Here is a 15,900-nt window from a genome sequence, read left to right as displayed (position 1 = left end):
AAAAAAAAAAAAAAAAATACGCGAATATAATCACATATAATACATACATATTATGTCTATTTACAAAAAATATAATAAATAGACTCTCTAAGTTCAAGTATAATTACTTAAAAGATTATTACGTATAGCAGCACATACACAATAACGCAAAAACTAAGATTATTGATAGTACATAATGAAAAACTTTAATTTTAAATAGTAACTAATTAATTTATTAAGTTAAATATTGTTATAAAAAAAATTTAATTAATAAAAAATAAAAACTGAATTAATGAGAAATTTTAATTATTTAAAATCTATATAAATAATTTTGGATAAAAATATAAATTTTGTAAACTTAAAAATTATTTAGAATTAATAAAACAGAATTTTCGTCTTATCTTATTTGTGAGCGACTCAGATCATGTAAATTCTGCAGTTTTTCCTAATTTCTTCGGTTGATGAATATTCGACGATAGAACGGGCTCTGCGGTTCCGATTGCCGCGCCCGGACGGATACAAGTAAATAAACGGATCCATGACTGGTCCTCGGAGCATCCTCGTGGAGACCAGTCACAGATCTTTTTTGTTTTGGCCATCCGAGCGTGGGCAATCAAAACGGTAAGTACCCGTTATTGGTAGATAGTTTTATGATGTGTGGTTTCGCCACATTCGATTTTATATCAACAAGAGACACAATTTTTTTTTAAACGCGATAGCACCGATTTCTTTTAATCACTGCGAGTGCGCTGTCACCGTAACTACGCTGTAATCCGTTACAAAAGGGTACTATTGTGCTTCTATACACTACCGGTTTACAACCCTTCTTTGTGTTGGAATTAAAAAACGGGGAACGATGAATTCAGAGCACGTTCAAAAAAATACACACCGTACTGGGAAGTAAAAAAGACGACATGCCAGTTAAAAAAAATCAATTACATTTTTGAAGTCCCGCCGACTAATTATTAGAACATGTTGTGACACTGCCAACATACGCGATTCATGTTGGCAATTGTAATCAAAGGTTCAATAATAGTTAAGCACATATCATCACTACACCACGGTCGAACATCACTGGAGGCAAAAGGACACTGACGAAGGTCTTCTGCAGACTGTCGTTTGAAAAATACTCCCTCCCGGCAGTGGCGACCTAGAGGTCCGACGGGGTGACCCCGCCCACGGTCTCCGCCCCCGAAAATGGCTACTCTGGACAACAGTACAATTATTAAAAGAAATCAAGTTCATATTGTCAATATTATATACGTGCATCGTGTGAAATATATACTATTACTTACTTTCATACGACCTTCTGGTGAAAACACACATGCATCGAGTACTCGCTTTATTGGTACAATAAGAACCAGGTACGACCACGAGTCAGTGTTATCGCTTATTGTACCACAACCGACTCTCCTCGATTAATTAATCATTGAAGTTAAATATTTCATATATTTTTTGTAAACTTTGTTTTGCCAAGGTGCGTGCTCAAGTCTTTCAACAGCGAAAAGTATATTAAAGACACCTCACGACGAACTGTTGGAAATTTCGTTCAATTTCCTGCCATCAATGTGATCGGTAGCACATTATCAATTAGTCATGGTTACGGTATAATATGGAGCTACCGTAACACGTTTTCGGAAAATAAAGAGTCATTGTTACATTCCTTGTATATTGTAAAGAAATAAACAAGCTATTCTGTTATCGATTTAAAAAATAAAACAACTCCCCTTCATTCAAGTCTCTTGAAATATTTCTTTAAAAACTTTGCCTGACATTGACAAGTTTAAAGAGATAAAGTAATTCCGAGTCATTTTAAAGCATGTGCAATTATAGGTTGGTAGCAAAACTCCTGTTTTTCACTTCATTTTTTCTGTCAAAGGCAGCCGGTGACAGTATAACGCGAAACTAAATAACAGATTACAGTGTATCAAGAGTATTGTGTTTTTTTTTTTTTTATGAAAAATATAATAAACTACAAAAAATTTGGTATAGCAAATTGTCTACCCTTGTGCGTATCCTTTTTTACTACCACGCGACACTACTATACATACGACGGTACGTATAATGCATAGGATACGGCCACCTGCATCTGAAACCGTTACAGCCTTTTGTGGAAGGCTTTTTGTAAAAGGGGTCCAGTCCCGCGATGGACCCCTTTCTATTGTGTCAACACCCTTCCTCGTCGCGCGAAACCGGAACAAGGAAATAATAAAAAACGTTGCATTTTTTTTTTTTTTTTAACTAAAAAATACTCTTTTTGAGTAAACTTACTGTAGTCTGCGGGTTTCCGCGATTCAGGAAATATTTTACAACTATTTCCCTGCCACGTTAACAAAGTGACTGTCCACAGGATATATAAAAGTGACAACACGCGAGTGTAAGCGTTGTAGTCGAAGTATTTAACTATTGTGAATTGAAAAAGAAACCTAAGAAGTCACTTTTATGAAGAACTCTTTGAGTTTCTCACAGGACGACGTATATTTTTATTTCACGGTGAATTTATATATTTTTTCTAATTTTATTTTATATGAAATCCTTATGTATATATTTAACAAAAGGTGTGAAGAGTGTTAATATGTATGGAAACAAAAAATACCGATCATCAACACGTCGCTGACGTACATGATTCGATTCGGCTATGCTATTTAATGTAGTTCAACGGCTCTGCCGGCGTTGAACTCTTTAACGTGTCCAATTCGTTATGCCACCTATCCAACTCGTAAACCGTACGGATTTTTTGTAAGTACGAAAAGATGGAAAAAAATTGCTATCCAGGATGTTAACTGTTAAGAAAATCATTTCTGTGGTCACAAATAATACATTTTTACAATATTAAGTCTTAGCCTATCACGAGAATAATTTTAAATCATTTCTAACTACCATTACCTTAGTTAAGTACAGACTGCCGTATTACTTTATCAATGCCACATTTAAACTATTTCAATAGTTGAGATTAAAATTTACCATGTAAGTATGATGAAATTTTACAGCCAATTAGAGTCATACAATTGATGTACCTAACAGCGTCGTAATAAATGTAATTACTAGTTTTTAACTTAATCACCTTCTGAAGATTTTTATTTTCATAATAGATAGTACGAGTACTGACTGTAGAAATAGCGTACATATTGCAACATTTTTTTGAAAAATATTACAAAAAATTAGATAGCACGTAAACTAGGAAATGTAGATTATGACATAGTCTAGTCATAAGTTTTGTCACAGTTTTTGCTCTTAATAACTTGTGAATGTAAAATCGTAGAAATTTATCATTTTAAAAATGAAATTTTACATTACTTAAAAGAATATGAAAAATTTTTTTAAATGTGATACTCAAATGATCTACTTTCAGCCGTTGTACGCACAACTTTTATAGTTTAATAGCGGGGCAGAATTTCCGTTTAGGCAGCCTAATTAATTGTACCTAAAATGTTAAGGGGCTCTAGAATCTCTCAACCTAACACCCCATAGTTGAGAATCAAAAGATTTTAGTTTAGGAATTTTTTTTTACGACCATTCAGGCACAAAAATTATTTTATCATATTTTTTATATTTTTACAGAGCATATTATGGTAAACCACAAATGTCTTATGGGAATATACTTATATCAAAGGCGTAAAAAAAGAAAAACTTTCTTTCCAGGGTCATTGTAAACTAATATAAAAAAACAAATTTTTTTATTTATTAATCATTATATTTACATCATTTTTCATAAATTAGTCATTAATAATTGAATTGCTAATTATACAAGATTAGAAAAAGGTTTTATTTTATCACCTTGTTGTGAAGTACCTACAAATAAATGGTGTACTTTTATATTGAATAATTACATTGACATTACATCAACACGAGTTTAAACATTATCAAAGTCTAAAAAGGTAATTACTGGCGTTTATGTAGATTAGTATTGATTAACATCTAACAAAGATTAATATCACTAAAACGCTTCGATACATATTTGAAATTTATTTTATATTTAAAAATCACATAACTTATTCATGGAGGACAAATCTTTGAAACGCATTTTTTTATCGAATAATGCACAAAAAAACTTTAAATTTTAAATGATGTAGAAGTTTAGTTACTATACGATTTATTATTTAAATTTCAAAATAAGTCATTTTTACGGAAAAATTTATGATTTTTGGCTTTAATGGCCGATAAAATTTAATTCATTTTATAACCAATGGTAAATATCAAGTTTATTGATAGAAAAATGTTTTCTAATTGTAAATTTTCGGGGTAGTTTTTGAAATTTAAATAGGAACCTACTATTATTTGTTTACCATTAGATGGAGGAGAGTGGTCTAAATAAAGTTTACCCACTAGTCGATAACCATGTTTGTAACATTATTTTATGAAATATTAGAACTTAAACATTTGGAAAAGGTGAGTAGTGGGGTAGTAGTGTTTAGTGACGTTTAACCATAATTCACTGATAAGAATTTTTCAACGAAGCACATCCCTTTATTCTGTAACTGGACATTCTATTAATTAAAAAATAATATTACAAAACTTATTATCAACGAGTCAAAATTTATTTCCCTCAAATGTCTTTAACCTCATATAGTTGACTTTTCATTCAAATATCTATATTAAATCTATATGATTTTTTGGTTATTTGTTCCCAACACTGGTCTCTAGGTATTCTAGAAATAATTAAGTAGACAGTTTAAAAAGCATTATCGTAAAATTAATGGTTGGTATTCCTTAAATGTATTGAATATAACGATAGGTAATAAGTCACATAGGTATTGGACTAGGAATATTGCTAGTTTATGATGTCAAAAAACATCTTTCATAACTCATTTGTATTTTAAAAGCTTATTTTATATTCATTATATCAAGATTTTAAACAATAGATATTTTTATACTAAGAAAGTTAAAGATTTTGAAATGTTTAATAATTTTGATATGATTAACTAATACGAATTAAAAAAATTGCTCGTACTTAATTAGAAGCGTCTCTTCTTCTTCCTCGACTTAATCCCAACTACTTGGGGTCGGCCACTCTTATCCTAAACTTCCACTTGACACGATCTCCCACATCATCTACGCTCACATCAGCTGTCCTCAAATCGCATTCAATAGCATCCCTCCATCTCTTTTTTGGTCTTCCTCTACCTCTTCTTCTTTCAACATTCATTTCTATAACTGTTCTTACACCTTCCGATTGTTCTCTCCTCATAACATGACCAAACCATCTAAGTCTATTTTCTCTCATCTTATCCACGATTAACGCTACACCTAAACTCCCTCTTATATGCGCGTTCCTTATTTTATCTTATCTAGTCACTCCACTCATCCATTTAAGCATTCTCATCTCTGCTACACTCATTCTCTCCCCTACTTTCTTATCAACACTCTGAATCATACATCATAGCTGGCCTTATTACAGTCTTGTAGAATTTAATTAGAAGCGTCTGTGTGCTAAAATCTATTGGTCAGATAAACTAAAATTATGTTTCACTCAGTGGTATATTTAAGGGGGTTTAAGAGTCAAACCCTTACCCAATAATCAAAAGCTAAATTAAAAATATTTAATGAGTATAAAATCAGTGATGCAAAAATAATTTTTTTGGGAAGTTTATAATTTTAACTAATTTTGATGATTTTATTTTATAGATTAAGAATTTCTTGAAAATACGCCATTGATTTCACATCAGTAGCGTAAATAGAGTTTCATCTTGGGCGTGTTATACTTAAAAAAAAATTTTACTTTCTATTCTAAACGAAAACAAGTCGCATCTTCACCAAATTTAATTATTGTTATGGGGGGATATGATACTTATATCTTCCACAACAAGACATACATATTATACCATATCATATCATATCATATCTTAAATATCAGTAATTTTCGACATTTTTTCAATTTTTTTTTCTTAAACTTTTTGAAGTTACCATANTTAAATCATATCATATCATATCTTAAATATCAGTAATTTTCGACATTTTTTCAATTTTTTTTTCTTAAACTTTTTGAAGTTACCATAACTTTTTGAAAAATGAACAAATCAATGTAATTTTTTTTTTTATTAATATCATAGGTATTTACTATCATTTTATATATTTTTGTGCACTTTTGAACCTTTACCTGCCCATAGGAGGGGATTCAAGATAGCAACTTATGCACAAAAATTTAACCTAAGTTTGAAAACGCTCAAGAAATACTCAAACATATGTTAAAATAAAACTTATGTTATGTACTATAAGTGACTATAAAAAATTTGTCTCGACAACTTATCATCTATGTGCAAATGGTTACCGTAGTTAAAAAACATGCTATTTTAGTGTTAAAATTTACGATTTCATATTTTATTTTTTCAACTTTAAATTACTATAACTTTTTGAAAAATGTATGGATTAATACAATTTTTTTTTTTTTTCATAAATACTTTATGTTTAATTTTTTCATATAACATATTTTTTTTTTTAATCGGACTATTTTCCTTTATACAGAGGGGGTTTAAATTTTTAAAAATACTAGTAAAAAGTAGAACTTTTTCAACTTAACTTTTCTTCTATGGGCAAATGGCAGTCGAGTTTAATGAAAAATGTAATTATTATGTATAAATCACCGTTTAACGTGTGATTTTGATACTTAAAACAGCCATAAATTATTGAAAAATGAACAAATCCAAATAATTTTTTTTATACTGAAACCGTAGATATTTTCCTTTCATTTGTTATACATTTTTTGAAAATATGACACTTGTCCTGTCCACTGGTATGGGATTTTAAAAAGCAATTTTTGCACATAAATTAAACTTTCTCAACTTAATTTTTAAAAGTATTCCGGAAATATTGACACTTCTATATATATCTTAAATTAAAGCTTATGTAATATATTTTACGATAAAAAAAAAACCCAGCACAGGAGGGTCGCGGCACAGTGGTGACGTGGCATAGTTGGATCAAGTATAATGGATATCTGACAGTGATTAAAATCACTATAAAAAAAAACGCTTCGATGCAAATCTTTAGATAGTGTATAATTTTAAAAAATTTGTGGATTATTCCAAAAGCTTCATAAACTGCTAGTTCCTTATTAATATCCTGATTAAGATAAAGTATGTCGAATGAAAAAGGGATTATTAAAAAATAGTATTTCCCATAAAAAAATTATATTGATCAATACACTTTTCAATAAGTTATAGCATTATAATGTTAAAAATGTAAAAAATAAAATTGAGAATTTTCACACAATAATAGCATTTGGTAGCCATTTTCACCTTGAAGATAAAATAAAGTCCGAAATTTTTTTTTTCCATGATAAAGTATATTACATTAGCTTTAATTTAAGATATATATAAAAGTGTCAGACTTTCCGGAACACTTTCAAAATTTAAGTTGAAAAAGTCAATTTTTTGTGAAAAAGTTGTCATTTTGAATCCCCCCCTGTAGGCAGGTAAAAAGTCAGATTTATAAAAAAAATATACCAAATGATAGGTAAAGACATCATGCATCTACAAAAAAAAGAATTATATTGATCCATACATCTTTCAAAAAGTTATAGCATTATAAAGTTAAAAATATAAAAAAGAATTTTTTTACAAAAATCGTATTTTTTTTATTAAGTTTAATGTCTGTTTTCACCATGAAGATAAAATAAAGTCCGAAATTTTTTTTTACCATAATAAAGTATATTACATTAGCTTTAATTTAAGATATATATAAAAGTGTCAGACCTTCCGGAACATTTTCAAAAGTTAAGTTGAAAAAGTTCTACTTTCTATATGCATTTTTATGTTTTGAATCCCCCCTGTATTAAGGGAAATGGTCCGATTTAAAAAAAAAGTATGTCGAATGAAAGATCTATATAAATACTACTTCTCTTAAAAAAATTGTAATGATCCATACATTTTTCAAAAAGTTAAAGCATAATAAAGTTAAAAATGTAAAATACAAAATCGAAAATTTTCACACAAAAATAGCATTCGGTAGCCATTTTCATACTGAAGATAAAATAAAGTCCAAAATTTTTTTTTTCATGATAAAGTATATTACATTAGCTTTAATTTAAGATATATATAAAAGTGTCAGACTTTTCGGAACACTTTCAAAAGTTAAGTTGAAAAAGTTAATTTTTTGTAAAAAAGTTGTCATTTTAAATCTCCCCCTGTGGGCAGGTAAAAAGTCAGATTTATAAAAAAAATATACCAAATGATAGGTAATGACATCATGCATCTATAAAAAAAAGAATTATATTGATNCATCATGCATCTATAAAATAAAGAATTATATTAATATGTTTATTTTTAAAAAAGTTACGGCAGTTTTTATTAAAAAAAATTGAAAAAATTTCGAAAATTAGCCATTTTTAAATTTGTAATTTTTTTGGAGGTTTCCCCCATTTACGGGGAACGAGGGAAATTTTTTCAATTTTGAAGAGTAATGTCTTCGACTAGATACGATTTGTGATCTTTTGACGTATCGTTGAAAGAAATCCGTTCGGTGAGAGCTGAGAAAAAGTGGTAACAGACACAAAAAAAAAAANGCTGAGAAAAAGTGATAACAGACACAAAAAAAAAACACATCTTAATAAAACCAATACCTTCTCAGCTTCGCATCGAAGCTAAAATTCCTGACTACAAATTAATCTTAACAATATTATTTTTTTAATTTTCATAAATTTTTCCTAATGTCAATTTCAAACTTGCCAGTTGAGCTAAAAGTTATGGTAATAAATAAATTTTTTTTTACTATAAACTTTCATAAAAATGTTTAAACAATTTGCATTGATTATTTTTAACATATTATATATAAATATTATAAATCATATTATAAATCAAAATCAGTAATAATTTGAAAACAATTTTTTTTTTTTGTTTTCAATTATTTTTTTATGTGTAAATACTCATTTTTTAATAATTAGTAATAATATAATAACTTAGAAGTGATGGAAAATGTCTTATTTCAGATATGAAAAGCATTGCGGAAAGTGAATTTAGAAAAGTATATTTTTGATTTTATGAAAGTTTCTTATATATTAATGTATTAATTAATAAGTTAAAAAAATCATTTTTCTTAAGTATTGCATTAAGTCCTTTAATTTTTATATATGATTGTCATAGAAGTAACAAAATATACAACTTTATAATTTTTTACAATTTCATACTATATTTAATTGTTATAATATTTATTCATACATTATACTTTTGAATTTAAGAACTACTAATCAGTATATCATTAAGGAAATAGGTGTTGATGTTACTTTTGTAATTATGCACCAATTTCTTAGAATTAAACACTATCTACAGATTTACATCGAAGTGTTCCTTATGATAGTGGTTTTAATCACTGTCAGATATCGCCTATACTTGTCCATACTGTGCCTCAACCCTATTATACTACAGTTTTTTCGTTTTTTTTTTTTTATCACGATGGTCACAGTATAGCCTGTGTGTATTTATTTTATTTTAAAACAGTTAAGTTTTAATACTGTGCGATTCATCAAAATATATTTTCTTGTAATTTAACATTGAATTAATTTACATAACAAATGTTATTAACCGTGGTCAAAGTAAACTAGGCTATTTAATTAAATAATATAATACATATATGTATTTTTAATGGCGTTTAAAGTAAAATATAATATGATAATATATACTAATGTATATTATACGTCAGTGTATAATTATTGCGTTTTTTCGCAGATTGTAAATTGGGACATATATTAGGGATTTACTTTGATATGAACGTTTTATTATTAGTGTCTCTACATAATAGATATATTTCCGAATTATTAAATTATTGAAAAATACATATTATTGAACTTCATTAAAATATATTTTATTTGGAAAAAAAATTTATAATTGTAAATACCTTATAATTTATAAGAAATACATTAAATATCTCATATATTGTATTTAAAACTATAATAATTTATAATATTTAAATATCTTAACAGTTTGTAAAGAAAGTTTCGTTTTATTAACTATTTATGAATAATAGATTACCACTTTCAATCTGTTTAAATTAAGATTATTTTTTCTCTTAAATGTTTTATTATTGTAATCATGTAAATATATATCTTTTATTTATAAATACATTAACAAAATCTGAAATATAACTGCTAATGTTTCAAACCCTAAAACGACTTCGAAACTAACGACATGGATGTATCTGTAAATATTTTAATTAATAGAATAATCCATGAAAGCTATAATAATAATAAGAATTTTTAATCATAAAATCATGTATTCAAAACATAAATTTTTAAAACTAGGTACAAAATTACTGAGACCGACATGTTGGGTTGAGGTGACTCGCCTTTCCACCTCCCACTACAGCATTGTCATTGATTGAAGAATAGCTAAAATTTAGAGTTGTTACTCATCATACATACACAAAAGATTTTGTTCACTATATCTGTGAATTGAGTTATTTGACCAATAAGTCGAAGACAAATTGAATTTAAGAAAATTATCGATTTATGAAATCTAAATTTTTGGTTCAAATATGTAAATGATTGAACCTAATTCGTTTTTTTCGGCCTTGAGGTTTAGTATGTTTTTGAAAAAAATAGAGTTAATAGAATAAATTTTAATTATTAACCAACAAATCTGAATTTATATAAGTAAAAATTATATGAATTAAAAAGTACTGCAGATCAAATTTTCTATATAAAAGTATTTATGCATCTTAGTAGTCGATTTTAGTAGTTGATTCATTAGATTGCGACATAATAAGACGCAAATAATTAAAAATATTAAAAAAAACATGTCGCGGGGTAGCGACGGTTTTGGAAGACTTTATGTTCATAAAATATATTTCAATACATCAAGTTAATTATGATACCATTATTTATTCAATTACATGGTTTGTTTTTGGTAAATATTTTTCTTATAAAATTATAAACATTAAAAAAATGTAAAAAATATTTTACATTTATTTAAAGAGATATAGTTTTATACAAAATTGTCTATTTAATTAAGGGATTAATTTTGTCATATTTGATGTATCAAGCATTCTCTACGACTACCCAGTTTTTTAAATAGTTGCTCTTACGAGACATGTTTTGATGCGTAAAATAAAGTACTTGAACACTCACTTAAATAAATTGTGCTATTAAATTATAAATATTAGTTATTGTTAATAAAAAGTATAAAATTGATTCATTATATGTTATATAATAGGATATACAGTAAGTCAAGTAAAAATTAGGACATCCTTTAAAAAATTAATTTGTCTCTCGAATCGGCATCGTCTTATAAACATTTTAGTATAATTATAATATTAGGAAAATGTTTGATTATATAATATTTAAAAGTCTGTAGGAGGACGAGAATTTAATAGTAAAATTTTTATTTCTGATATTGTCCGAGTATTTATTTGACTGGCTGTAATACATTCAAGGACGGGTAAAAGACAAATTTTTAAGTAAATTTTTTTTTTTTTACTAAGGGTATTACAACTTATAATAAGATCTAATATGATAAATTACATTTATGTTATTGATTTCTTATAATAGAAGTATATGCTTCTCATGAAAATCTTGGATATTTCACTTTATTAATAATGAATAAATAACAATATTTTCAAATTAAGTTTGGAATCATATTCAGAGCCGTCGTTATTTTTTTTATAATTACAGGATCCAAATCCAATCAATGATCTGTTGATTAACATTTTGAGGTGAAAACATCTTATGCGGTTTCTAGATATTTCCGATAAGAGAGCGAACATTTTCGAGCGTTTCGATCGTGGTCGAAGTGATTAAAAAATGATTTTCTATAAATTCTTTACTAAAATTTAAAATTTACAGTAAAATTTTATATTTTACGGCGTAGCAATAGACAACACATATCTCTCGCTTGAAGGTTGTTAGGTTTATGTAGTGTCGCGGTATATGGAGGTAAAATGTACTTCAAACTGGACAGCTGTGTGGTACCTTCACAGTTCAACCATGGTTAAAGCGCTGAGCGTTTGCCAATTGCTTCTACAACGCCGCCCATATCCTGTCTAGCCTATATCCTGGCCACACCAATGTTTTAGTTTACTTGTTACATTTATGATTTTTTAGTTTCATTTAAAGTTTATACATAAATAAATTATATCATTCGTTAGTGTTGATTAGTAGTTTATGTTGTTAGTATTTTGTGTTAATATTTCTTATAATAATTGTTTAAGTTCATTCAGTTGCTTTTGCCATTGAAACGATCTGTTCTATAAATTGGTGTGTTATCGCAGTGTCGTCATTTTAGTGTCGGTGTAATTTACTAACAAGTTTGATTTTTCAACAGGAATAACGTTTTCAGTTTAAGTTTTTTATTCAATTAAAGAAAAATGCGTGAGTATAAATTGGTTGTTTTGGGCAGCGGTGGTGTGGGAAAGTCGGCTCTTACTGTCCAATTTGTCCAGGGTGAGTAAAAAATTTCTGTTGCCTACTTGTATTATCTAGAGTTTTAATCGCATAACGATAATAAAATAATAAAACTGATAAAATTATATTATGGAATTTTTATATTATAATGTAGTTGGTTGTTTCTGACATTTTTTAATGATCAATTTATATTGCTATTAAAGATAACATGTAATCAATATCATAACTTAGTAAATATTCATTTACACACATATCTAGACAATATATGCATATAATTAGATTCTATAAAATGCATAATTGAAAATCCAGATTAATTTGTAATTGAAGAAATCAAATAGATCTATAATTTCATGTTTTTAAAATATTTGTATTATGAGAAAGATATAAGATATCCAATAAATATAAATGGGATTATAAATAATTTCTACTAATTAAATTTCCCTTTTAAATTTATTTAAAATATTTTTTTTTGAATTATGATCGAAATTAAAATAAAACTTAAAATAACTTTATGTGTTAAAATGATCTTAAAAAATTAATTTATTATTATTAAAAATATTTTACATAATGATTTCTGATGCTATACATTTTCATTGCTCTATATTCTTTTAAACCTTAAACATTAATCATTTTGATGATATTTCTTTATGCTGATTTTAGTTAAAATAAACAAATTATACTTAGTTCAAATTTTTTTATCTTTTTGTGATTTCCATAATTATAGAGAAATTTGTTTACTTAAATTAAAAGTATAATATAATATATTTAATATGTATTTTAGGCATCTTTGTTGAAAAATATGATCCAACAATTGAAGACTCATACAGAAAACAAGTAGAAGTTGATAGCGCACAATGTATGTTGGAAATTTTGGATACTGCTGGCACGGTAATTGAAGTTATCATATTAGTTTTCAAATTGATTTGGTCAATTTTGTCTTTCATTATGTAAATTGATATCAAATTGGTTTTTTTTTTTTTAGGAACAATTTACTGCTATGCGTGATCTGTATATGAAAAATGGGCAAGGATTTGTACTTGTATATTCTATTACTGCACAATCAACTTTTAATGATTTACAAGATTTACGTGAACAAATTCTTAGAGTCAAGGTATTGATCTGATCCAATATTTAAATAAAAAAAAATGTTGTAATTAATAAATAACTGCTATCAAGAAATTTATCTCACTTAGAAGCTAAATTAAATTATAATAATTCATTAAATATTAATAGTTTTTATTTTTATTAACTGATTAGGATGCTGATGATGTTCCTATGGTATTAGTTGGAAATAAATGTGATTTGGAAGATGAAAGAGTTGTTGGACGAGAACAAGGCCAACAATTAGCGCGTACATTTGGTTGTGCTTTCATGGAAACATCCGCAAAGCAACGTGTTAATGTTAACGATGTAAGTTCTCATTAAGAAACATATTACTATCCTATTTTCCAATTAATATTTTAATTGTTCAAATTTTAACATCAAATTAAATAGGGATTTTTATATCGCATATTTGTGTATTTTCTAGTGATGGATATTTTAAACTATCGAATAGTATTTTAAAACTATCGAATAACTATTCGAATAGTTTTTATACAACCGAATAGTTTATTTTTAGCATGAACTATTCGAATGGGCTACTGAATGTTTTTAAAAAATATTCTATTAGTTCTACCTAAAATTTTTTATTAAGTATACTTAATTATAATAAGAAGATAATTAACGAATACTTATAAATAAATTATTATTCAATTAATAATAGTAAAAATTAATGATTGGCATTTTCAAATATTTTAAACTATCGTATAACTATTTAAAGTGTGTTTATACAACCGAATAGTTTATTTTTAGCATAAACTATCGAATAGTTTAAAAACTATTCGAATATATTGTGTAACTATCGAATATTTTTACTATTCGAATATTTTTTGAATGACTATCGAATACTTCGAATAGTCGACAACTATCGAATAGTTTGATAGTTTCTATTCGATATTTCCCATCACTAGTATTTTCATCTTTTTATTACTCAACATAATAAATTTATAAACGTAAATTTAAACTTTGTCTCATTCTTTATTAATCTAGAAGAAAACTGAAATTTCAATTTATAATCGGTTCTGTATCTACAATTTGTTAAACTAAGTTTTTAATTTTTTTCTTATTTTAATTATTATAAAAACTTTTATTCATTTTTAAATTTGTTATAACTAATTTTTTTAATAAAATTTAATATTATGGATGTCAAGTGGTATTACCACATAGTATCAATTTTATAATTTTCAATCAATATTTATTTCCAGTAAAATTTTTAATTGTCTTCATTGCTATAATATATGTATATATATTCAAAACATTCATAGTAAATGTTTTGAATATAATAAGTTTATTTTGGCCTGGAATTATGAATCTACTAATGCCTGTCTTACTCTTTTAAGTACTCCTGTAGTTTTGGAAAAAATTTTCGAGTATTGAAAAGTTAGGAAATTATGAGTATAGGAGTATAATTTATCACTATTTTATTTTAACATGGGTGGTCATAGAAAGTGTACTGGAAATTGTATGAAAAATTACCAAGTATAGGATTAGAATCATTGACTCATGGCGCCATAGAGACAAACCTCACCAATAGGCTATCGTGCACTTATGATTTAGATCTCTATACACTTTCATATAGGTTTATAATGTGATGTGTGGTTGAGGGTAACACGGTACTGTGTAAATTCTTATTAATTAAAAAAAAGTTCAAAGTAGATTTCTGCATTTTTTTTTTTTTTCATTATTACCTAGTTTTATATCTATCAACTAATATTTGATTTATATTTATTGATTATTTTTTAGATATTCTATGACTTAGTACGACAGATTAATCGTAGATCGCCAGACAAAGGTTCTAAAGGAAAATCAAAGAAAAAGAGATCACTTTGTACTATATTGTAAGCTAGATAATTGATCAGGATCAAAATAAATAGGACAAGAATGAAAGTTATTAGGAAGACCAAACAAGAATCTGGTAACATTATGATGACCTCCTGAAAAAGGATTTATTTAATATTGTATACATTTAATTATATTTTGTAAATAACTATTTATAATATTGTTTTATCTTTTTATTTAATGTTTCTTATTTAATTTATTACATATACTATGTTCTTATTAGATACCAAGCACATTTAATTATTATCCAAACAACTTATTGTAAATAATTTATTATGTCTTATTATTAATATAATTATTTAAAATTGTAATTATTTTGTTTAGTATTGAACAGAGCGTTTAAGAATTATAATTGGGTATTAGCTTGGTGTTTGCACAACTGTTATCTGTTGATTGAATTAATGATACGTAAACTAAGTTTTTTGACAAAACTTGTATATTCAAAGTATAATTTTTTTGTTGTTTTCGGTAATTCTCAATATTTAAAGCTACCAATTATAACATATTTTAAATATTTTAATTGCTATTGTTTTTTCTTTTAAATGTTGGATTTTTTAAATCTTCAAATGGGATTTTAAATTCAATCGTATAAATTACAAAATTTGTTAAACATTATAATAATATTTTATATTTTTTTTTTTTTTTTTAGTGTGATA

At 26.5% G+C, this 15,900-nt stretch overlaps 1 protein-coding gene across 1 annotated transcript; it reads left to right on the top strand.

Moving 5' to 3' along the window:
* The first annotated feature begins 11,929 nt into the window (after positions 1-11,929).
* On the top strand, positions 11,930-15,764 carry LOC126897204 (ras-related protein Rap1). The gene is made up of 6 exons (XM_050670615.1): positions 11,930-12,160; positions 12,228-12,346; positions 13,089-13,195; positions 13,290-13,418; positions 13,565-13,717; positions 15,149-15,764. Exons 2-6 carry the CDS (start codon positions 12,271-12,273, stop codon positions 15,245-15,247), a joined length of 564 nt encoding a protein of 187 aa, XP_050526572.1. The 5' UTR covers positions 11,930-12,160; positions 12,228-12,270; the 3' UTR covers positions 15,248-15,764.
* Positions 15,765-15,900: the final 136 nt, after the last annotated feature.

Source organism: Daktulosphaira vitifoliae, unplaced genomic scaffold (genome assembly GCF_025091365.1).
Source record: "Daktulosphaira vitifoliae isolate Bord-2020 unplaced genomic scaffold, ASM2509136v1 Scaffold_2, whole genome shotgun sequence".
NCBI classification, from domain to species: domain Eukaryota; kingdom Metazoa; phylum Arthropoda; class Insecta; order Hemiptera; family Phylloxeridae; genus Daktulosphaira; species Daktulosphaira vitifoliae.
This window is presented reverse-complemented; position numbering and strand designations above follow the sequence as displayed.

Excerpts from the sequence above, each read along its gene's own strand:
- LOC126897204 (XM_050670615.1), top strand. The coding sequence starts at position 12,271 with ATGCGTGAGTATAAATTGGTTGTTTTGGGCAGCGGTGGTGTGGGAAAG. Across the intron at positions 12,347-13,088 it reads TACTGTCCAATTTGTCCAGG|GCATCTTTGTTGAAAAATAT; the intron begins GTGAGTAAAAAA and ends TATGTATTTTAG. Across the intron at positions 13,718-15,148 it reads AACGTGTTAATGTTAACGAT|ATATTCTATGACTTAGTACG; the intron begins GTAAGTTCTCAT and ends ATTATTTTTTAG.